The sequence below is a fragment of the Anguilla anguilla genome, chromosome 14 (assembly GCF_013347855.1).
Source record: "Anguilla anguilla isolate fAngAng1 chromosome 14, fAngAng1.pri, whole genome shotgun sequence".
NCBI lineage: Eukaryota > Metazoa > Chordata > Actinopteri > Anguilliformes > Anguillidae > Anguilla > Anguilla anguilla.
The window spans coordinates 6,634,463-6,659,472 of record NC_049214.1 but is presented as its reverse complement, the minus strand read 5'-3'; the positions used below and the strand labels follow the sequence as shown (position 1 = coordinate 6,659,472).

At 41.3% G+C, this 25,010-nt stretch overlaps 1 protein-coding gene across 1 annotated transcript; it reads right to left on the bottom strand.

Annotated features, from left to right (window-relative positions):
• Positions 1-1,378: 1,378 nt before the first annotated feature.
• Positions 1,379-24,902, bottom strand: LOC118213201 (chondroitin sulfate proteoglycan 4-like). The gene is made up of 10 exons (XM_035391994.1): positions 24,630-24,902; positions 19,548-19,711; positions 15,423-18,968; positions 14,607-15,080; positions 14,169-14,345; positions 10,730-10,928; positions 9,628-9,759; positions 6,422-6,594; positions 6,065-6,248; positions 1,379-5,824 (listed from the first exon to the last, which is right to left on the bottom strand). The coding sequence occupies exons 1-10, from the start codon at positions 24,712-24,714 to the stop codon at positions 3,753-3,755; spliced, it is 7,206 nt and encodes a 2,401-aa protein (XP_035247885.1). The 5' UTR covers positions 24,715-24,902; the 3' UTR covers positions 1,379-3,752.
• Positions 24,903-25,010: the final 108 nt, after the last annotated feature.

Here is a 25,010-nt window from a genome sequence, read left to right as displayed (position 1 = left end):
AAATACTATGCAGCTAAGTAAATAAATGATGTGATTGTGGAATGTGAATTATACCATGGACACTACATAAAACAGTAATTCTCAGACTGGATGAAACTTAGGGTAGCTACATTTTTATACAATGCTATACTGGTTGCAAAGGCCTCGACACACTACACAAGTGGAAACAATGGTACAGAAGAATTCCATGTCTGCCACAATCCCAACGAATTACACTTCTCAAGCCTATAATGTTTTATGTCTGTGGAAGAAAAACATGCCTGTGGCTAAAAGCTCCTAAACTCCACATAAATGTTGATTTACAGAGATGATACTTCCATTTTGCTATAGGTCTGCTGAATTCATGGGAAGTGGTAGATGTTCAGTAGAATCGTAACACTTCAATAAGTTTGCTGACACAAAATGATGTCAAGAGTGTGTGTTAATTGAGACTCCTTGTTAACAAATTTCGCATTATTGCTTTAAGTGAACATATACATTGTGAGCATGGCATTAAAGGTACTCAGATACCTTTATCATGGCCTGTGGAGTTTCTTTCACATGTCTTTAATTAGTAAATATGTGTTCACAGTTTAAGTCAAACCTTATGCCAATAGTGCAAGCTTTAAGAATGAAGGTCATTGCTATTAATTTTCCTTCTCCCTAAATTGTAGCCTTTTAATTGTTCTTGCATTTTTTATGTTATGCTGTAGAATAGCTCAGGACAAAAATGTATAAATTTGTGTTCATGTGGGGGGAAAAACTCAAACTAAATGACTCTTTTTGAATAAAATGTCCTTGTTTTCTGAAATTGAGCACTTTTACAGGCTGACTTAACCAGCAAGGGCAAGAAACTTCAAAGCGTTCACTGGGTGTGAGTGGTTATGCCTGTGCTAGATGAGTATGCCTGTGCTAGATGAATATTCCCCTATCAAAGCCCACTAAACCAAAAATATTTTTAAAAAACTATTTTATTTTATTATTATTTTTTTACAAATGTTAGCTTCAAAGGTTTTACAGCCTTTATCTTTTTTTAACCATTTCACTACAATGACAGTTGAAAAATGACTTTATATATGGGAATAACTTGAGTGATTACACACATACATGCACATAAACAAATAAAATAGAATAATAATTTACATGTAATTGGTACATGTTTAGCACTAAATTCAAGATAGGATGGCTGTGTTGTGGATCATTACAGTGACATTATGGCCACAATTTTCAGCTAAATGCATTTAAAATCCGTTGTAAATGTGACCCACATGGCAAACACACATGTTGGCAATCTTTAGCATGGGTATCTTTGTACTTTTTTTCAGGTCTCTTCAGAAGTTTAACACTCAGCTGGTGTGAAAATCTTTTCCCCCAAAATAAAAGAATAAACCTGCAAGTATTTATGTGGAGCACATATGGGTTTTTATTAAAAATCACACATAAATACTGAATAGGAAGTGACCATTTTTACAGAGGATATATCAGAGCATACATCTTCTTCAATAATGTGACATTTTTAAAAAAAGCCCTCTTATGCTGGTTTAAATCTTCAAGATCAGCAGACGAACTGATTCCCTTTATTTCACCACAGTTTTACAGAAAAAAAGAGGGAATCCATTTTGTTCTAAACAATTAACAAGTGTCTCATATAACATAGTGGTTACATTCAGAAATACATATTTTGGAAATTAAAATACTATTTTAAAATAAATATACAGTACACTGGTGCAGCTGAAAAACAGGCAACAACAAACTTAAAGCAAAAATAAAATGTTGCAGCTATGGTGAATTTCACAAAGGGTGAGGTGCAGAATTAGTAAATCCGTAAGGGACGGAAAAGGCATTGACATTATCAGTCTCCATACAATGTAGTTAGTGGGGTGTGGGTTACATTTCAGTGATAGTCATTGGCTTTTGAATAAATAAACCCCAGCATATATGTCAAATTCAATGCTTTCATTTTCCTACCTTGAAACCAAAAAATAGAAGAAATAACAACAGACACGATTCAGTGTATTTCATTTGAAGTGGGAACACTTCTGGGCACATAGTTCATCTGATGTATGATATAGATGTGTGAGGGTAATTTCAATTAAATGAAAACGCGATTAAAAATGTTCATCTGGCATCCATGTGCTGTATGTATTTTTTATCAACCAAACTGGGAAATAGGACTACACTATTTTATTTAAAATAATTTTCAGATTCTCGATAAATAAAGCTCTTAGTAAAGTACTTCAGTAAAGGATACAGATATACAATTTCGTTTCTGAATATATCTGATGGTTTTATTATTTCTAATTGTCTAAATATAATTGTCTAATAAAATGTCTGTTTAGTAAATACGATACTACAACAGAGGCAATGAATTGGCATGTGAAGCTGCTTTATGAATTCCAAAAAAGGTAGCGTAACACTGTTTTAGCTGCTAATATTCCAAACCTCAATAAATTGTAAGCATCTATTTGAACTGACAATGGTGATGCTAATAACTGATTCTGCCCTAACAGTCCAAGTCAGTAGTACACGAGACCAGTAGTACTCAAAGTAGGCTAATTCCTTTCATCATTCTGAAAGAGGATTACAATTCCTGAGAAAAAATCTGTATAAATCGCCAACCGACATGCCCTTTTTCATTTCTAATGCAGTTTAATTTTTGCTTACCCTGCACATTTTGGCACATTGCAGGATGCAGTGTATGCAGTTTATGGAGCAGCACATTTCCTGTCTGACTGACTGTCTGACCTTCCCACATATGTACTCTTGACAATAATAAAATAGCGTATGAAGATGTAACTAAAATAACCAAAACAATTATTCTCATATGAAAAGTAACTTACATTCTGCTCCCAATTACTCATAAAACATCAACAGAGAAAGAAAAATAACAGTATCTGTGCAATTCTGAGGCAACAGAAACACCCCCACACAGAGCCAGCTGTTGGGTGGTGCCTGCTGCCTTGAGTTTGACTTTCCTTCTTAAAGTTTTAATAAGGTTCCAGAAGGGAAATGTAAAAATCTCTCTGGTTTGTGGTTGAATGCCACCTCAAATCTCCCTATGCACTACAGTTAAATCCATTCTTTAAATGTCCTACTGCCATCATTTACATTTTATTTCTTAAGACAGAATGTTCAAGCCTCTGTTCAAGAGAAATTAGATTTTGTTGCTTAGCTAATTAGTTACTGAAAAAAATGTGTGCTACTGTTAACACTGATTACAGTATTAATTAACAGCAAAGGCCTACTAAAACTATTATCAGAAATGTCAAGATGATTTTAGAGATCAGGTAGACATTTGGTTCAGAAATGATGTCAATCTTAACTAGCAGTACAGACTTTTTCATGTTTACTAGTATAGTTGTTTCATACCAAGACATGTCTACCTGCCACAATATACACAAAAACACATCAAGCAAGGAAAAATGTCACAGTTTCTTTTGTAGTAACATCCCAAATGTCACATTTACACAAAACATTTAAACTTGATACATTCTGGAATATACAGAAAGAACAAGACCACCAAATTGAGGAAAAGATCCACAATTCATTGTCAATCTCTCAAAGCATACCTAAGATCCCACGAAAACAGTGTATTACTAAACATTTGACAACCATTATCTGTCACTTTATTTGCAAACTCATAGAAAATACTATGAATATTTTTGGCAGGTAACAATTTCCAAAAAAAAAAAAAAGAATAAAATGGCCTTGTGTTTAAACTTATTCCTCTAGCCGACCAGCAGCTGAGAATTAAGTAAAGACCTAGCAGGGATTCACACCCAGTACTGGTTGTCCCGCAGGGTGGGATGGGTGGCTCGGCAATGCTGGGCAGTTTCTGGATCCAGATTGTTCCAGGAGCAGACGAGCAGAGAGGAACCATGGGGGCTGACCACAGGAACCAGGGCACCCTCGTGAAACCCATCCAAAATGGGACTGCCGGGGCAGCTGGGGGTCATGGGGGTGACGATGACTGAGGGCACAGTAAGGCTCCTCTCTGGCCGCCCCAGATAGGGACTTCCTGGGACTGTGTTGCTAGACAGGTTCTGGATCAAGCTGGGCTGGGCCCGCTTCTCCCTCCGGTGACGGAAAACCAGCATCAGCACAACCAGAATGATGATTAGCAACAGGCAGGCCAGCAGGGGGAGGATGATGAGGAGAGGGTCGGAGGCGGGCTTGGGGACAGACTCCACTCGCACCGGGGTGTTCTTGTGGGGGAGGTCCCGCTTCCCAGAGGTGGTCTTTGGGACAGTTGTGTCGGACGCGTGTGTCCGATTATGGTTATGATTACCCCAGCGGTGCCGGCCTTTGAACTTGGATAAGGTCTTGTGGGCCCTGTGTGTTGGTGCCACAGAGTCAGACACAGTGTGCACTGGGGACACAGTCACTGCAGTCACTGCAGTTTGGTTCTTCAAGGCAGATGCGTTAGTCGGAGTGGGGCTCACCGTTATGGCTGGCTTTCCCAGAGTGAGATCATGTGGTGGCACAACGGTGAACAGAAACTCTCCTCTTGCAGGCTGGACATTATCAGCTTTTAAAATGAACACAAACGAGTCATTGAGCTGCTGGACCCCAGTCAAGTTTGCGTTCTCCTCGATGGCCACCCGTCCTTGTTCCACATCTTGGAAGGAGAAGGACGTGACAGGCTGAAACGTCCCGTCCATGTCAAACGTGGCTTTGACCAGCTTTCCATGTTTTGGAGGGGAGAGGACTTCAAAGTGAGGGTCGCTGCCACTAAGGACGGCTAACTCGGTGGCATTGAGGGCGTCCTTTCGTAGTTTCATGGGAATGCCGTTAGGGATCCGTACACCTTCTCCCAGGTGGATCAGGGCCGTCACGGTGATGTTAACCACCTGCTCCGTTAGATTACTCTCGGACGTGAAAGCAGTGAACTCAAAGCTGTCCTGGGACCACGTGAGGTTTGTCATAAGGTAGGACAACCGGCCAGACTGGAGATCGCTCTGGTCAAACACAGCAGCTTCCTCACTGTCTATGAGAAGTTTGCCATGACTTGGAGGCCCTGTCACCCGGTAATGGATGGTTGTGTTTTTCCCATTGGTCTCTGCAGCCAGATGCTGAGATGTGATAACTGCAGTGGTCTGACCCTGCTTTAGCACCAGGTCTGTGTTATTTACAAGTGAAACCGTGATCTCAGTCACCTCCAGATTGAAAAGTTTGTAAACCGGCCGGTGCTGACCATCTGTAACACTGAAGTAAAATACCCCGGAGAAGGGGCTTCCGTCTTGGATGAAATAAAGTTTATTGCTGTTGATATCTGCTTGGGTGAAAGCCAGGACGGACTCATTCAAACTGCCCTCCATGGCCAGAAAGCCATTGTTGGGTTTGCTGATCACAGTATACCTGATATCTTCAGGAGGGTTGTCCATGTCCACTACGTTCAGATTGTCTGGCCCCACGAGAACCACATCTCCCTGCACCACCGTCACGCTTGGGCCCTTGGTCTTGAGTACAGGAGGCTGGTCGTTGACAGGTGTCACCGTAATGTTGAAGGAATCTTCCACCACCTCACTGTCATCCATGGGGCGCTGGGCTGGCTTGCTCTTCAGGTTCAACCACGCATCGAAGCTGAAGCTGTCATGGGTCGTCTCTGAGTTGTCGTGTATGTAAGTGATCCCAAACTTGTTGAGTATATACTGGGAGAAGTTGGGCTTCTCCTTGGTCAGATTACGCTCCCCCACGACGATGACCCCATGCTGAGGTAGGGAGCTCACCTGATACCAGACTTCATAGGACTGACCCTGCGACTCAGGCAGCTTAGCCATTAGATTAGAGGCGTCAAGCTTTGACTTGTCAATTACTACTCTGTCACCTTCAATCACCACGGCACCTGGAGAGACAAAACAACACATGCCAAATAATCACTGTTTAACTTACAGACTATCGTTATTTTTGTTATACAAAATAAAAACTGTCAACTGGCTTACAGTTAATCACATCGACATAATTTTTGGGTACTTATTCAGAAATGCAGTCCGATAAACAATATTCCATTAAGTCTAAGGTCTGTGGTTTTAAATTAGGCATTTTCTCTGTAGGCACTATTTGTTGGACATAGAAAGCACCTTACCTGTATTTGCAAGGAGAAGCGTTCTATGTTCTGGGCCAGTGTTTTCATACGAGATGTCAATTGTAAATATTTGGGCTTCAAGGGTAGCGGGGGGAGATGACAGAGTGAAGCTGAATGAGTCCACAGCTCTCCATCCCACAAATTCAGCACCGTTTTGTTCATAAAATATCACACCCTCGTCCACCTGAAAGAAAGTTATTTAATGTCTTTATATGCATCCTATGATATCAACAAGCAACTCCACAATGGCACACCAACTCAGCCCCCAAAAGTATGGAGTCCACAAATGAAAACATGCCAGTGTTGATGACACAACCATGTTGTGGCAAATCAAACCACAATGGCTCTTGTACCCACCATGCTTTGGGTGAAGGAGAACACCTCGGCAGTGGAGTTGTCTGCCTGCTTTTTGACCAGCTTCCCTAATTTTGGTGGACCAATGACGGTAAAGACAATGGTACGATTCCCTGTGATGTCATTGTCATTGGTGACTGCTTGCAGATCCTCAGTGGAAATTGGCGTTGAGGAGCCTGTACAAAAGAGGACAATTTTATGAGTTGCATCACAATAATAGATGCTGGTAAGTGTCGTGTAATCAAGAACCCATTCCACTTGTATTTACTGACTGAAATCAATCAGTCTGATGCAGCTGATTGAGGAGCTATAAACATATTAGACTGGACAGGTACTTTGAGTATCCCCCTTGAGCTGGGCATGGGTACACAGTGTTTGTGACACATCCGCTCACATTCTCTAGTACGGTGAACATGAATTACATTTGTGAGCTGATTTCAATATTTTTTTTCATTATGAAGGACAACCACAGGGAGTGTAGATAATGGAGAACCAGAATATAGCTTGTAGTAGTATCTGGATTCAGGCATTGCTTGTAGTAGTATCTGGATTCAGGCATTCACAGAGGGAATTACATAACCATACCTACAGTTATTTTACACTTGGAAGTGCAAATACTAAGGACCTTTAAGAAAAAATGAGAAACCAGGCAAAATGTTCCACTGAGCATCAGACAGTTTACTTACAGAGTACAGAGTAAGTAAACAGTAGGAAAACATCCAGTTTATAAACTAACAGAGGTTATAGGAACATTTAAAACAAATATTAAAACATTTATTACATGAATATTTTTAATGTCTTACTGTTTATCCTTCGCCCTTTACAAAATAGACTGAGTTGAACAAGAACACAGGCAACACAACAGAAACAATTAAAAGATAATTTGAAAATATTTAGATTCAAAGAATGCTAAATGTACATCAAAGGTATTGTGATGCAAACCATCCAAAACAATCCTCATGTGGAAATGGGTGTTGGTAACTGGGATCAAAGAGATTTATAAAACTCTTTGCAAGGCTAGAATTCTTAGAGTGGTATACCTCCTTTATCACATAACCTTGAAGTAATATACGATAAAGCAGGACAAAGGTTAAAAACTACAGATATTTGAAGTGAGTGTTTTATTTGATACTCTATATCCAGATATAAAGTAATCATTCCAAGGTACAATACAGTAAGTGCTTTGAGGTAGGTTGTATTTTCTTACACAAATGGGCATGATTTAGAGCAGGTTTAAGTAAAATACCTGAATATAAACCCACATACACATTTTTCATCACAAGGGCAATGTAGGTAATTACATTAGAGAGTTGTGAGCACAGTTACGGATGTTTCGCACATGCTCATTACACTTCACGTCTGAGGAACTCACAGAAGCCAAATTAGCACCGTTGATCACTTTTGACCTGTCTGTCCACTCAGGAGTAGCTGAACAGGGGGACTGTAGCCTGTGGCAGTCTGTTCCTGGCCATGACGGAGGCCAGCTGCAGCGGTAATGAGGCCCTGGGGAATGTGTGAACAGACTGCCGCTCAGGCAATAACCATTCACAACGCCATCAGAGGTCACCAGACAGACTCCGGCCGGACCCACACTCACAGTGCCGAAACACTAAATGCCGGTTTGCCTGCTCACTGCCAGCTGCCCCGACTCCATCCAGTCCGTGAACCAGCTGTGTACTACCAGCGTTCGACAGCATAATCAGATGTTGCTAGCTTGCTGCTAGCAGAGAATTTAGCCCTAGCAGCTATTCATAAAATCAAAATGACTGGATTGGTCCTGGGTGTGCCTATCCTCAGCATGTGTTTTAAAACACGAGGGAACACAAGCCAATGGTTAGAACAATAACAAAGCAAACAACAAAATAGGCAGGTAGTACTTTCCAGCACTGCTTTGAAAAATCCTTTGCCAGAACATCAAGCTCTCTGCCAGCAATTTAGAAATAGTTGGAAAAAAAACATGAAATATAAGCCATTCAATATTTTTGTGTGCTTCTTGCTTAGTTTGTTGATTTTTCCTATTGTCTTTGATGACTGATTAAGAATGTCATTAGCAATGCAGACATGAAGGGTTTAGCACACAAGCTTGCTGTCAGGACTGTTTGCTTCTGTTTTAAATAATAAATGATAAATTGCCTCATGAACTTCTGACTAGATTGTATACAGCAGTGATCCTTCCTTGAGATAGAGATAGTCATTATGATTAAAGCTATTAGGAAGGCTGTGATTAAGTATATAATCTACATGATTACTCTGGATAAGGCCAGTAATGTGAAAGGTAAAGATGACACAGATAGACAGGATGCACCTGGTCAGAGAAACTCAAGGTTATCGCAGGGAAATTAAGGGAAGTCATCTATTCCACATCCTGTAAAACATCTCACCATTGTGCCACCTAAAATGACGCGGTATTGAACGTGACTCTCCCCTCAGGCCTGATAAGTATCCTTACGCAGCACCAGGGATGGAAAGCTGTGATATGACCTTCACAGCCTAACCAGATACACAAAGCCAAAGCAGTCCCTGCAGTCAAATCTTTCTTCTCGACATAATAGCCACTAATCACACAAAGTGTTTGACTCAACGGTTGATATAGACACTGATACCATTATTAACAAGGTTAAGATAGCAAGCAGTGAAAGTGCCCTTACAATGAACTGAAACCCCCTACGCATATGGCCCTCCAAGTATAGTCTAATGAAAGACTGGATGAAAGCTACTAGTTCCTTTTTTGGGGTAAGAAAGAAAGGTATTGCCACCACAAGTTTCACTTCAACTTTAAGTAATTAAGCCATTTTGCAGTAGCATATTGGTGTATCAGAAAGCACTGGCAACTTTCAATGTTATTATGAGTTACGCTCTGTTCAATATTTATATGATTTAGAATTGTTTAAAGATGTTTCACCAAGCTTTTTAATCTCAACATACATGTACATCTCCATGTTTCAATATATTACAAAAACATTACACATCCAAACGTTCAACAGTAAGAAATGTTCATGCTGCAAAGCAGAGGCTATCCGACTAATGTTATTTTAAGTACATGCTAATGAGGTACTTTCGCATATGAATAATGATAATAATAAGTATGAAATCCAGAGTAGTTGACAATGCATTGCTGATAAACTGGAGAGAACAGGAGAGAGATTCAGGCTATAAACCCACTGGTCAGGGCTGAAGTTACAGGCGAAATCATGCCACAGGAACATTACCGGGGAACACTTTCAGAGGCCAGTTCCTCTCCACACTGAGGACCAGCGTCCTGGCCGTGATGCTGAAGATCTGGCGGGGAGCGAAGTTCACCCCATCGTTCACCTGGAAATTGAAGCCCCCTGACATGGCGCCTGTACAAAGGAAAATCTGCATCAGGTCTTCACATTCCCATTTCAATAATTACTGTTTTCTCTTGTAACTTTCATTTAGAGAGGACTGGCACAAAGAGTGACACCTTGTGGTCATGGATGACAATATTTTACTTAAAGGAATTACACTTCATGAAGAGCTGGGTTTAAGATTTATTTAAAGTGAGTATAAAAGTCTCTATAATCTCTTTAGTTAAAAAAAACGATATACTATCTTTTCCTGGGATTGTCCATGGTATAAAGGGGTTCATATCATCATACCTAGTAATACTATACAGGACCAGGGGTTAAACTGACCCAATAAATACCCAGGTATGCTTTGGTGTGAAATGCAAAGCCAGGTTTCATTATTAAAATATACTGCATTTAATGTTGTGTTACGCACGACTGATGAATGTTCTGAACATGTCGGTGTGCAGACAGGTTAATTAACCTTTTTAGGCTAATTTTCAGCAAAATAATAATGTTAATTGGTGAGTGAGTATGCAGTCTATGACTGTTTCTCTGAAAAGAGTATGAACATGTATCTATTAATATCAGCCATTGCATTTTGCTGCCATGTTTAATAAAATAACTAAATAAGAGTGATCAGATTGTCACTAGCAGTGCATTGACAACACCATTACATTGAGCTCAATAACATTTACTCTCTCCGCTGGTCATAATTTATATTTATATTTATATTTATATAAGTATATTTTCTGTTTTAAGTGCTAGCATGGTGATTGATAGGCAGCTAACCATAACAGTGATTGGTTAGATCAGATCAGACATTGATATTCTACACACACCAGTGTGCCCATGCTCCCCAACAGCGATAACAGAATGGACACACGCCTCTATGTGCCTATTGGTTCATTTGTTCCCCTTCATCAATCTAACTAGAGGTGGGGGAGGCCACGAAGATGAACAGAAGAGCTGCTATGATAATGCAAACTGGCTCATGACTCACCACTGTGCACCAGCACCAGCTGGCCCTGGTCGATGTGCGCCTGGGTGAAGTTGAGGATGGGTCTGCCGGGGGCACTCTTCAAGGCCAGGTGGCCATTGCTGGGCGGGGTGATGATGAACTCCAGCTTCTCCGGGGGTGAATCCTTGTCCTGGGCTTTCAGGTCATCGGCTGTGACCTCCGTCACGGAGCTCACCCAAACCTGAAGAACAGCAGCGGGAAATGATCTAAACGTCTCCACAGAACTACGACGGCTGTCACAGGCTCCCCTGATTCCAATTTAAATTCTTCAGCTTTGCATTTGGGGTGTTGGGTCATACCTCATTTCACGCAAGTTGTTTTTCCCTGGGTAAAAATTAGAATATTTCTACCCACATAAACATGTTAATGAACTTAGCGGATCTTTTAGGAGCCGGATTATTAGTGGCAGTAGGCATTCTCAAGGAGTGCTGGACACTCTGACATTGTGTATGCAGCAGAGTGCAGTAAAAGTATGAATATGAATCCAGTGAATTACGATGAAGCCCTGAGTCTGTGGGCCGGAGGTGCAGTTTGGAAGACTGTGATTTATGCTGCAGCGCTTACAAAGCCTGGGGGGGGGGGGAGGGGGGTAGGAGTCTCTACTGAGGGAGAGACCTCAGGGACTGTTTTTCAATTAGCACCTGATAGACTGCAAACTCCCCAGGGAAGAACTGAGGGATTCCTTAGTGCAAACAAACATGAGTCATCCTCCTAGCATTCCAATCACCACCCCCCCCCCCCTCCTCACTCCCACCCCCTGGCCAAAAAAAAACAAAACAAAAACAAACACACCAAAGCTGTAAAACTAGAGCAAAGCCACATGATTGCTCCTCACATGCATTTTGTATAATGTTCTTTAACAATATCATCATTAATGCAAAACAAAAAAAATGTAAACAGTAAATTCAATATTTCACCATAGGAACCATCACTGTGTTCATGGTGTGTTCTGTTCTGTCCCAAACTATTTTGGATGTTGATTGATCATTTTTGAGATCCGGCAGTATTGCCACAGCAGTTGTAGTCTTGTATTTTACAAAATAAGTTGTATAAATTGATAAGAGGAGAAATGCACAGCAAGTCTGCTTAAGTAGTAAATTATGTACATACAGCAAATCCATGTTCCAAATCATAAGAGAGCAGTGTGGTAGCCCAGCACAGAAAACTGTCTAACTGCCAATTTTAAGACAAATAAAACATTTTCTTGCTTCTACACAGAGGGATGGAGTTCTTTCTTATTTACAAGAAGCCACTGTATCCAGTTTGTCCAGTGGTTCACCATCCATGAAGGTCTAGTTTTCTTGAATTAGGTGACACTGATGTCAAACTTAATGAGCCTATTTTTGCAGGGTCTTATGAATTATTTTCATAAAACATATCATTTTAATGGTAAAAATGAAACTAATTTCTCATGTTACTTTCAATAAAGTTTTCTATCAAAAACTATTGACTGATCATTTTCTTTTTTTCGCTTGGCTTGGACAGTATTACAGTTGTTATGAAAAATCCTGGGAATGCCACTGTATGTGTGTATGTGCATAATAGATATGACTAAAAATATTAACATATTCAGAATACATTTCTGAATTGATTTCAGAATTTATGTAATGCTTTCAAAATCCCTTGATGAAAAGTTGCCAAATATGTTAGGTGCACTCCTGCAGTTGCCCTTGACCAAGGCACTGGCCTCAGAACTGGAGTTGGTCCCCGGGCGCTGCACTGCGGCTGCCCACTGCTCCTAAGTAACTAGGATGGGTCAAAATGCAGAGGACAAATTACCCCACGGGGTTCAATAAAGTATGTCTTATCTATCTTCAGTAGTTGACAGTTGAAATCTGATTGATCTTCCGTGCATTATAATAATTTAATAAGTGTAGAGTTAGTGAGCCACCTGGTGGTACTATTAGTGTACTGTAGTGTACTGTGAGCAGTGGCTCCCAAATTGTGTGTCAAGCTCCTTATCATGACAGAGGTCAATGTGGCTTGAGAAATGTATATGGAAAACAATACCCCATATGAATTGTAAGCAAATATGAGGTAGAATTCAGCTGGTAAATAGGCACAAACCCTAATATTAAATCATTCTTTTTTTAGTGGGGCACGATAACACGTATATTAAAAAAACGTGTACATTGTATTTTTTAAAACAAGAGCAATATACATTTTAAATGTTCATTTTTTCACAAAAAAGATAATTGTGCCTTTTGTTTTAAATTAAAATGATATTTATACTTTATAATGTGTAACAAGGCAATGCACAAAGTAAACTTTGAACTCAACTGTGTTTTATCTAGGGGTCTTTGTTGTTAGTTTATTTTCATCACCAAAATTAATTTAGAATGATGCAAAGACATTCTATGCTTAATGTCTCGGCGTAAGTTAGGTCAGAATAGTGTTCACTGTGTGAACTGAACTGTGTTATTGGCTAGAAATAGCTGTATGAAATGAGTATCGTACGTTATTGAACTTGTGTTTTATAGTTGACCGTGACCATGAAATGCACTTTTGTACGTCGCTTTGGATAAAAGTGTCTGCTAAATAAATGTAATGTAATGTAATGTCTGTATATTGAGTGAGTGTGTTCCGAAAATTCCTGGGAGATTTAAAATACATGAATTACATTATTAAAAGATCTATTAAAAGAAATGTAGGCCAATAACATATCTACATAATTGCAGTGAATGTTGCAATGATCTGTGAGAGAAAGAAAAGCAATGGCTCAAAGTAAGACAGTACGGAGAACATATCTTCAATATCAACCCTTGTATCTAGAATTACCTGTATTCATCTTGCCCTAAAACTAAAATAAGAATGCATGCCTCTGTAATCTCCGAAAAGCTAACACAAATAACATAATTGGTTTTCCCTTAATAACGGTAAAATGATATTCTATAAAAGCCTGACATACACATAGTAAAGAATTCAGTGAGAAACATGATCCTGCTGCAAATGAAAGCTCAGACAACAGGACCTCCTACTGACACAGTCATTCAGCCACGTAGAAAAAAGAGACTCACAAACTTCTTTATTCTGGAGCCAAAAGCTGCTGCTTGACAGAGGTTTAAAGTAGGCCAGTGCATTACACATTCACCCAGCGAGTGTGACAGCCATTGGCACGATTCCCTAATGGGCCCCAGTTTACTGGTTAGCTTCATTTAAAAGGACCTGGCCTCACTGACCCTGATTTGCATGATTACCCACCCCTGCACTCCACCTCTTCCCTTGAGCAGACTGGCAGAAGGCCAAAGTGTCTGCTACTCTAGGCTGCAAACCAGAAATGGCCCTCCCGCGTTTTTTGGATAGCTTCACCAGTCGCCTTCGGCCAGTTGCACTACCGCTTCTAAAAGCATTCGACAGCTGTGCCAAAGTGCTCTGAATATCCCCGCTGAAGTTAGATGTGGTGTAAATTGGGACAGCTCACCCTCAGGATCCTGTTGGCTGTTACAATCGGAGGCTCGTCATTAACTGGAGTAACGTTGACAAACAACGTCCGCGGCAGGCTATGTTTCCGAAGATCAGTGTCATTGGCAATGATAGTGAAGTTATCAGCTACGGTCTCACTATCATCATGGACGTAGTAAATGAACTCTTGTTCAACCTGAAGTGAAAAACCAATGAAACAAACATATGTTAGCAAGAAAAAAGTTTCTATCCTAAAGGCAGCAAAGACAAATTAGATACTGTATTGAGAAGGAAATATTAGTAAACATTGAAAAACAACAGTAACAACACTAGTAAAATGCGACAACACGTTTTAACTATTTAAAAAAATAACTGACTAATAAGTGAAGCAGTAACCCAGATATTTAGCATACTGTAATCTCATATTGACATCACAAGTTATGACCATTTTTCCTACCTGTTTCCTGGTGAAAGTGGTTATGTGTACCCCTGGGAGGCGTGAATGCTCGATGTGGCCATGATGTGGAGGTTCAGAGACAAAGTACTGGAAGTCAAGGCCAGCAAAGTGTTGGTTGGTAACTTTGATGACCTCCTCGGTCAGTGCTTTTGTGGACCCCTCCTTCAGGGAGACATTGAAAACCTGGAGCGGAATGAGCTGTGGGATGATGTCCACCCACATCCTGATGTCACTGACTTCAGTGATCCCGTTGGTGGCATCCAAAACGAAGGTGTCATTCACCTGGTCAGCAGTCACCTGTACATACTGGATATTCCCCTTGTTGATCTCCTTCTGGGTGAAGGTCTGGATCGGTGTCCGCTCTGTCCCCATATAACGCTCCTCACTCTCCGCAAAGCTTCTCAGGTAACCGTGAGAGGGGGGCACCTTTACAGTGAACTCAATCTCTGATGGCAAGTTATCCTCATGAGTAACCTGAAAATGTACAACAGTATACTAGTATGACAACAGCATGATACAGTGTGTTTATAGGATACAAAGAAAGCACAGTGATATTGTTTTCCGCTTGCCTGTAATACTACTAGAAATGTTGTCTAGAAAAGTCTGAAATAATAAAAAACTTGAAGGTGCAATGCTAACTGTTTTAATGACAAGAACAAGAAATTCTAAACAACATAAAGAACTGGAGGATTTACAGAATAACTCTGGAAAAGTGTGTCCTTAGGCAGTGTTGAACAATTTTTAGAACTGCATGTCATTGCTTCACTTAAAGAAATGTAAAGCACAGTTTGCTCCATACAAACAATGAAAACTAACCTCCAGTTGCCTTTTAGTGATCTTCACAGGCTTGCCTTCCTCAACCAGGAGAGTGTTGTGATGAATGATCTTGGGAGGCCGCTGGTGGCTTTCCAAGTATACCTTGACGTTCACGCTGGCATCAAGGCGCATGTCCTTTGCTTTCACTGTGAAGTTGAAAAAGTCTCCCAGGTTCCTGCTATCATCATGACGGTAGACCAAGAGGCCTAGTTTCAGGTCATGCTGGGTGAAAGTGTCCACCAACAGGTTGTTGCGGTACAGCCCGCCATGCTTTGGTGGGACGTAGAGCTTGTAGGTGATCTCGGAGTCTTCTCTGATGTCCATGTTGGTGAGCACGCTGAAGTTGCTAGAGCTGAGCACTCCCTCTTTCCCTTTCTGCACCAGCAGGCCCGTGTTGTTGCCTACCTTCAGGTATGCATCCTGCGCGCTAACATCCAGCAGCGTTGACGCGTAGTGCTTCCCGTCCGACACAAACAGAACAAATCGGCCGAAGCTCACACCGCGATGCACAAAAAGCACACGCTTCTGCTCCAGATCCTCCTGGTAAAACTGGTGGAGCTGTTGGGACGTGTCGTTCGCCAGGACGAGCTCCCCCATGGGAATGCCACGGCGGGTGTAGACCAGCTGCCCATCACTGAAGTCTGAGTCTGCATCATGGTAGCAAAGGTCCTCCAGTGTAAGTAGCCTCTGCCCTTCCCTGACCACGTGGAAAACTTTATCGATGATGCGCACAGGCTTCTCGTCATTGACCAGCTGGATTGAGATGTTAAAAGTTGCCTCCAAAGCACCATTCTCTTCCCTAATAAGAGTGGACGGAGACGCCTGACTGGTAGAGGCAATGAATGTGAACTGGTCGTATGTGGTTTCGCTGTCGTCATGTACATACATAAGCCGTTCCTCCAATATGTCCTGATTGGTGAAAGCTGTAATATTATCATTGCTGGAGGTGGAGCTGGAGAGGTTTATACGTTTTAACTTCCCATGTTTAGGGCTGTTGATCACGGTGTAGAACATTGTTTTGGTGCTTAACGTTTCTGAAAAGAGCCTTTCTTTGGTAATGACCTTGCTTTCCCCTTCCATTACAAACAGGCCTAAATTTTGTAAGATTACACTGTTGACATCAGCCTTAATACTAATCTGGAAGTCATAGCTTGCAGAATGAGCATGTCTGGAAAACACCTGGAAGGTGAACATGTCCCTTGTGTCATCACGTGGCCTATCAACAAGCGCATACTCAACCTTCAGATCTGTGATATTCTTTTGGCTAAATGCTGAGTTTTTCTTTAATACCTTATTGTTTAGGAGAACATTTCCTTTCATTGGAACTGTCAGAAGTCTGAAGTAAAGCGCATCTTCAGAAAGTTTCAGCCCTTGGGCAACCGCATAAAGATGGTCAGAGCTCAACGGTACTTTACGCACTTTGTCCACATCTACCATTTTATTTCTAACCAATTTATAACGGATCCACTTTACAGATATCGGGATGATTACTTCATCAGTGGCCATGGTTCCAATACTGACCTTACATATGAAGTGATCTGTGACATTAGTCATCTGAATCTCTCGGAAGGTGCTGAGGTACCTCAGACGCTCCTTCTCCAGCAGCCTTTGGAAGAACACATTAGTGGCCTTCCATTCCCCACTGGAGTGCAACCTCTGCAGCTCCCCGAACTGAGGTGGCTCTGTCACATCATAGCGGATCTCGACTACCTGCTTCACAGCATTGGTCTGCACAGCCAGCTGCTCTGTTCCTATGACGGCTGCATCACCCTGTGTCACCTCTAGTCCTGTGTTGTTGGCAATTCTGTGCTCCAATGGGATGGCCATGATCCTCAGCACCACAGTGTTGCTCACTTTGTCTCCATCACTGACTCGTAGCACAATCCTGGAGGTCCTGACCCCAGTGTGGACATAACTTATTCGCCCACTCTCCAAGCCCATGTGTGAGAAAGTGGTCACCGCTTTGCCTGGACTGTCCTCGCTTTCCAAAAACCCAGCATCCGCATTGAGGTTTCCTAGTACAGAGAAGATGAGGTCGGTGTAGTTGCTGTCTATGTCGGTGGCTTTTAGGATATCACTGCTCAAGCGCTTCTTTGAGTTCTCCAGCAGCACAAAAAGGTTCCCTTCAGGAAGACTCAATTCAGGGGCGTCGTTAGTCGGAGTGATGGTGATGTTGTATTGGTACAGCTTATTCCCCTTCAGGTAAGCAGGGACTTCCCGCTTACTGCTACTGAAAACGGAGAACATGAAGAAGTCCTGTGGGTCTTCTGAGCCCCCATGAATGTACATAACCCTTCCATGCCACAGATCCAGCATGCTGAAGGTGTTCTCCTCTTGGTCTTGATCTATATCCAGCCTTAGCTGACCGTGCACTGGCTGCTCCTCAATCCTGAACACAATCTGAGACTGGCGAATCCCCAACTTCTTAAAATCCAGGTTCACTTTTATGTGCTTAGACTCCAAAGATGCTCTTCCACCTTCAGGAACCACAAGGTCCTTAAGCAGTAGGAAGTTCTGTCCACGTTTCTTATCCAATCCCTTGGCGAGTGTGGACAAGTGGACTGGTGGCGTTGGAGTCACATGGAGAGGCACTGTGGGGGTTGGTTCTGGTTCTTTCTCAGGCTCACATCCCACAGATATATCTTTAGTGACCACAGTGTTGGGAAGACCCATCTTTAAAGTGTTGACTTTGATGTCCCTCAGGCAGCCTTTGAAAGAGCCTCCTCTGACTCGTTTTCCTGATAAGGAGGCGAGCCCCGTTTTCCTGACCTCTGTGCGTGTACTGTCATCAATGCCCCCAATAAAGAGGGATCCCTTCAACTGCAGAGACCTGGCACGAGAGCTGAGGCTTGTTTTCACAGTCTCTTCATCCACAGTCAGCTCAAGGCTCTTGGCGGTGAAGTGAAGCTTGACAGGGTGCCACTTCAGGTCATTAATAAATGTCAGGGAACGCAGCTCTGTCTTGGTCCCACTTTTTCCCACAACCGCAACCAGCAAGCCCTCACGGATCTCCATAGCGACAAAGTCCCCCTGACGTGCAGCGCTGTACAGGATAATCCCCTCTTCAGCTGATGTGTGCACTATACATTCAAACACACCCTCCTGCTGCACACTCCAGAGTGGGAGGGAAATATAGGCTCTGGAGCTGAAGAAGCTGATGGGATCATCGACGCTGGCCAGGAACTGCGGGCTGCAACCGAGCGAGACTTCATAGACGCTTTTGTAGCCAGAATAGGGTCTGAGTGACGACAGGAGGTTGTGCTGATTGAAGAGCACCTCATCAATGCAGCCTCTGAAGCCTGCTGGGTAGCTGGCAAGATAGGGCTTGTCCAGGCCTCCCGTACCACCCACATAGAGACCTTCCTGGATGTTGAGCTCCCTCTCTGGCCCTGGCATCTTCAGGCTGGTGTGGAAGTGCTTGTCCACTGTTAACGTGACGTCGAGGTTCTGGTGTTTCAGCTCCAGCGAGTGCCAGGCCAGGTCGTTCAGAGGGGTAACCTTCTCTGATCGAAGCGTGCGCACTCCAGACCCCAACTCTAACCTCACCTGGAGAAGAAAACAATAAAAGGCCTATTTTTCTGCCAACAGCAATAGCAGCTTGTGTCTTTAACAAAGTCAAGGCCAAAAACCAGATATAATAAATGGATCTGTGAGACTCACATTAATAGGAAAGCAACCTCAAGCTAACAGTTTTCTTTCATCCAGCTAAAAATCCCAAATATAAAACACACTAAATTACAAAAAATTCCCTTTTCTTTATACTAATCAACTTATTTCTACATCTATTATACACAAGATTTGGATGAATACAATATTCCCGTACTGTTTTTTTTTTCCATTGGCTAATTTATAGACTACAATTCTGCATGTCTTTCAAGGACAAACTTGTTAAGGCTTGTTCAAGAACCACTATTCAGAGAAAAGCAATGTAGGAAGAAGTGCATGTCTGATTCATTTGGAAAGAAGAAATTTAATTTGAATTTTAACAAATGATATACGCTGTGGCCCACAATGTAAGGCATGGGATTAATATAAGCTGAAGAAGCACTATCACAAGAACATTTCAACATTTACAACTGCCCTGGTCAAAGTTAGCTTCAGTTTAATCTTCACTGGTGCACTGACCTGGAGCTGACCGGAATGTAGCTCCACCAGGCAGTACTCATCCTGACCTGCAGCCAGGAACAGCAGTCCATTGAAACTGGATGTGCGGAACCTGACGTGCAGCGTGGTACGGCTGGAGGACTCCACCGTCTTCAGCTGCACAAAGCCATCACCATAGAAGGAGGCTGTGGATCAGATTGGAAATCTTTATAAAATCTCTACGAAAGCTCATTCAGGGTCCAACATAGAGTTTTGCTTAGTTAACTAAGTGTGTGCTTTCTCATGAAAGAGTAGCACATTGGTGCTGTACCTTGATTTATACATTACAATCAACAAAGGCCAGAGCACATTTTTTTTCTAAAATAAGATTTAGTTACAGCATTGTGGACCGCATCCCACACATTCCTACTTGAAGATACTAAAGAGCAACACATTCCAATGATTTCAACCACATGCATGCCACTTTCTTCTCACCCACCTATTTGTACAAATGAACAATATGGTGCTAGTTGACCAGAGGTTGTACTTCCTTCATAATATCTATGTATCAAGCTTAAAATAGGCTAAGTGTCAACTTAAAATAATAGGCGGATTTAAAAACTTTCATAATCATAATTACGATGATTTTAAGGCTATTTTCACACAAGAACTGATGCATTCAAGTTATCAAATCCTTATCTACCCAGAAGATACTAAGCGACACAGAACACTAGTGCAGTTGCAGTATATAAGCTAAACTTCACATAACAGTAGTCACACTAGCCCATGGTATGCTGCATCTTTGGAACACAGGAAATCTTCAAAATCTACATTTTACACCAATTCACTTGCGTTCTTATAAAAATAACAATTTTTGACATAATATTCCAACTCAATAATAACACAATAAATGTTATTAAATAAATGGCATAATCATTTCAATATTGCCATAATTAGAATGATGCCCTCTTAATGATGAATGCATTAGGTAAATGCATTATAGGGGTTGAAAGCTCTATATTAACAGGCATACTGAGGAAGAGATCACACATCACACCCGGGTGATATGCCCTCGATGTTCCCAGCACTACTTGGGAGCCCCTGGCAGAGCATTAGGTGCTACAAGCCACTCATATCTCTCCTACAATGCCAGAGGCGGCGTGGCGCCACTACAGCACAGAAATATGCTACGGGAGTACAGTTCAAACTTGTGCGGGCATGCCCTCCCCAGCACCTCTGAACGGACATGAAAGGCAAGCTGACATCACCACCCGGCCTTTGACTGAGAGACCCGTGCATGGCGTAGGTGCAGCTGTTTCTCCTCCGCCATGATGTGGTGTCCTCTAATCTTGACGAATGTTCTCTGGTCGTCTGCTCATTAACTCTCTGTGCATTTGTTTATGCCCCCTTTCATCATTGCTGGAGCCTGGGTTAATGTGAACCCAAGCTTTGCTGTCCTGCAACTGCTTTTCTCATACCTTACATATCCAAAACAGACAGTACCACACAATGGGTGCTTCAGTAAGGGGCACTATCGAATAACAACTCGCTAATGTGTTCTGGCAACTTCTGGACCATTAACTGTATACTATAGCAACTTATGCAGTCCTAATTCGCTGAATTCAATGAATGTGCACTAATGCAATCAATGCTTTTTAAAAGCATTAAGTGACTGCTTGTCCTAATGCAACATTTAAACTTTTGGAACACAGTGGCTCTTATGGTTATACTCAACAGTTTTTCCTTTGGCTGAGAAGCAAAAACAACTAGACCTACTTCTCTAGTTTGTACTCTAATTATCTCACCATTGGATCTGAACATTTAAATGGTCTGCTTATGGTCAACACTACAAGCAGAACTTTAGGATTAAAACAGTTGCAATTATGTCACTTAAATGCAAATTGAATGCTGCTGCCCTTCTTTTAAGCAAACCTTGCACTTGACAGAAATACCATCAAGACACAATCTGCAGCAAATTCAGACTAAAGTAAATGCATGGAGATGAGATGAAATTCACCATAATGTGAAACATAACGCCAGTTCTTCACCTGCCTCCAAACAGACAATGGCCTACTTTTCTTATTAAGAGTTGTTTTTTTAAACACCACAATTTTGCAAAGATGGAAAACATTTTTCAACTACTGCCACAATGACCAAACCCATTTATCTGTGCAATAAATAATCACACTGAAGGTAACGGAAGCGCAGAAGCAAAAGATACATATTTTAACTTCAAAAACTTTTCTAATATGTTCTTGTAAACACCACCTGTGATCAGTATTGATATTTAAAACGCCGTTGTTCTCTGCCAAATGGATGTACACGTTAAATGAAAATGTCTATGAAGTTTCAAATTCAAGGCTGGATTTCACTTAGGTTGCCTCTGACTTCAGCCTCAGGGGACCACATTTCTAACTGTATTCTGTCAGCCAAGCACAGAAACAGCAGCCTGCACAAAACTGCACCTGCAAGGATATCAAATAGAAATCTTTCCCGGAGGTTACAAAAGAAAGGCAAAGGAAAATAAGCCTGTATCTCAACTGAAAGCTGTAAATATTGGCAAACCCAGCTATTTATCATGACCTGTCTAAATTATGGAGACATCAGAGCACCAGGAAATTCCTAACAAGGCATCAGAGGAAAAAATGGGACAGAAATCTGAAATCTGAAATAAAATATGTAAACGTTGTCTACTATATTAACAAAAATTATTTTCAAAATTACACTGAAGACGTGGCAACTCTGCCATCAGGATAAGGATACATTTCCATGACCTATAAGCTGTAGGTTTCTGGTTATAACAGAGTGCTTTATATGTGTGTTCAAATCTTTAATTTAATTAGTGCGTACTTTCTGGTATGCTTTTTTAAGGTTGTACGTGTACCATATAATTAGTCTGTTTGTATGGGTGGAGCTACTTCCAGCAAACAATGTAAAATATGGCAAATATGCAATAAGTAATGACTACAATAATGTCACAACCGTGTGTAATGATGTTAAGAATAGTGATCAAAGTGGGATCTCCTGGCTCTCTCATTATCTTGAACAATGATCTTGGACTTAGAGGAGGTTCTTTTCTAGAAAACCATATCCTCCAAAGTTCAAAGCAGGGTACTGTAACTGAGTTCCCACAGGCAGGTTTCATCTACTATACACAAAGAAAACAGCATTATCCCATAGCACCATCCAAAAATAAAACAATGGGCACAGACTTTATTATACATTGAAAATAAAGAAAGCAAACACTATGCATAAATTACTTTTACAAGGCTTACCCTGTAGGCCTACGTTTCTTTAACCTGTGCTGTATAGTATTGTACTTTGGTATAGGCTACTACAAGATAAAAATCGTTCAAACAACCAAAACTCACAAAGGATGGATTTTTTTTGCATAAAACCAAAGAATAAAGATTAATCCCCCCCATGGCAGGGTCTCTCCCACTTTCATTTCCCTCATTCCAACACACACTACACACTGCACAAATAAGAACCTAACCTAGATACCTTCACAGGGGCTAACCCAAAATAGCCTAAATAAGGAGAGCTGGATCACTCAGAGCTCAGAAACAACACGCCTTTTAATAAAAATAAAAAAACTGGGTGAATTCCTCAGGTTGATACAGAAACGTCAGTCACCCTTTTTCAGGTTAATCCCCGCGATTCTTCTTCATGCATTTTGGACTATCCCATGTGAAGCACTTTTCAGCTCCAGTTGTATAAGCCGATCTGAAGTGTATTTGGCATATTCTTTTATACTCCACACACTTTTGGCATTCTGATGAAGCTGATCATGGGAAGTGAATCATCCAATTCAATATCACGAAAATTTAAGGCAAATAGTAATACACTGAATGAGTATTCCCAAGTTAGGTAGCATATAAACTGCATAAGCTACTTACTTTAGAGTTAAATCATGTGTGATCTGTAGCAGCATACGACAACCTTCTTCGTTAATCACTGCAAAGCCCTGCTAATCATTAGCAGGTAATGCATTAATGCATACAGGTTAGGCTGACAGCCTGCTGACACCCATGAAAAAAAAAAAAAAAACATCTGACCTAATATTTCAGGAGAAAATATGTAAACAACTCAAAATAGCATGTGGAACTTCAGTGAGCCATGGAGAAATAGGTTAATATGGTCTTAAATTCTGAAATTTCCTTATCATTTTAAAACCCTGCATATTTTAAACAGTATTTTTTAAACCCTGGAAAAGCTAGTTCCTCCTTTGAAAATGCATGTATACATGTATGCATAATGGTACTGGACATGAGGAAAGGACAAATGTCCCCTTAAGTTGGATTCTCTAATTCAACCACAGTGTGTGTGTGTGTGTACTAAGAACTAAAAGCATCTGCAATAAAATATACATTACCTATCACGCAGGTCTGCACAAAAATGTGTCACAACATAACACACATTATCAGTGCTTATTTTTTCATTCCATCATCTAAACCGATCATCAGCAACACTGGTACTACTGACACAGAAAGTCTAAAGTAAAATATAAGGATTGGTTATAACGACAGCTTTCTCCACATAATTCGTAGACCCACGATACACAGTAGAAATAGAAAGCGCGTGAAGAAAATACAAAATCTCCAACAACCCGCACGTGTATGTTGTGTCTAGGGTCTAGGTCAAGGGGACGACACCTAACACAACACAAACTACACCATCCCTAGATTAATAATAATTAATAATAGGAAAATATAGAGGAAAATGTGAGTTTGTGATAACTCGAGTAGCAAGCTCTCTCTCTCTCTATATATATATATATATATATATAATATATATATATATAGGGATTACCGATCTATTTTCAGTCTGTTATTCGCATAATATAGTTACAAAGTAGTACTGAGCTCCAAAACAGCCTGTAGAACCACAGCCAGTAGCCTACTGCAGCAATCCATTTTGAAATGGATCATCGATGTTTCAAAGTTGCTCAGAAGCAAGGTTTTTTAATGACTTTGTAGCAGCACTATAATAATATGTAAAACTACATTGAGAAAAGCAACTTCGCAGAGGCAATCTCGCATTTGTTTGTTTATATTCCAGTCGAAAAAATATTTAGGTAAATTGGCTAATTCTGCACCTCGCAAGACGTTTTCTGGGGCTCACCTCCGAGTGCGATTCGGCTCCACAACGGCAGCAGTACTAGTCCGCTCCACAAAAGCCACATGGGACATTTTATAACGGCGTCCATTGTTTGCCTTGGAAATTCTTTCGTAGTCCCCTTTTCCCCAACTCCTGGTGGAATCGGAACAGTTGATCACATTTTCATTCCTCGACGACAAAGCCAGGCACTCGATGTCTTCATTCACAAGTTGCACTCTTGTAGCCTACCTACGTCCCCCTCGCGCAAAACAGCGTCAGAGCCGTACAGTTTAACTCCGCCTCGGTGTGCTCCAGCTCTCAACCAGCATAGCATACTTTTCACCCTTAGCAACTGATCCGGGGTCAGAATCAGAAACAAAAGTTTAGGCTTTCTGGGTTGGGGTC

What these genes read in the sequence shown, in the direction of transcription:
- LOC118213201 (XM_035391994.1), bottom strand. Translation starts at nt 24,714, where the DNA reads ATGGACGCCGTTATAAAATGTCCCATGTGGCTTTTGTGGAGCGGACTA. An exon ending in GCCTCTGAAAGTGTTCCCCG is followed by an intron (nt 6,595 to 9,627) that starts GTAATGTTCCTG and finishes TCTTTTGTACAG; the next exon opens with GCTCCTCAACGCCAATTTCC. An exon ending in GCTTCTCCTTGCAAATACAG is followed by an intron (nt 5,825 to 6,064) that starts GTAAGGTGCTTT and finishes TTGTCTCTCCAG; the next exon opens with GTGCCGTGGTGATTGAAGGT.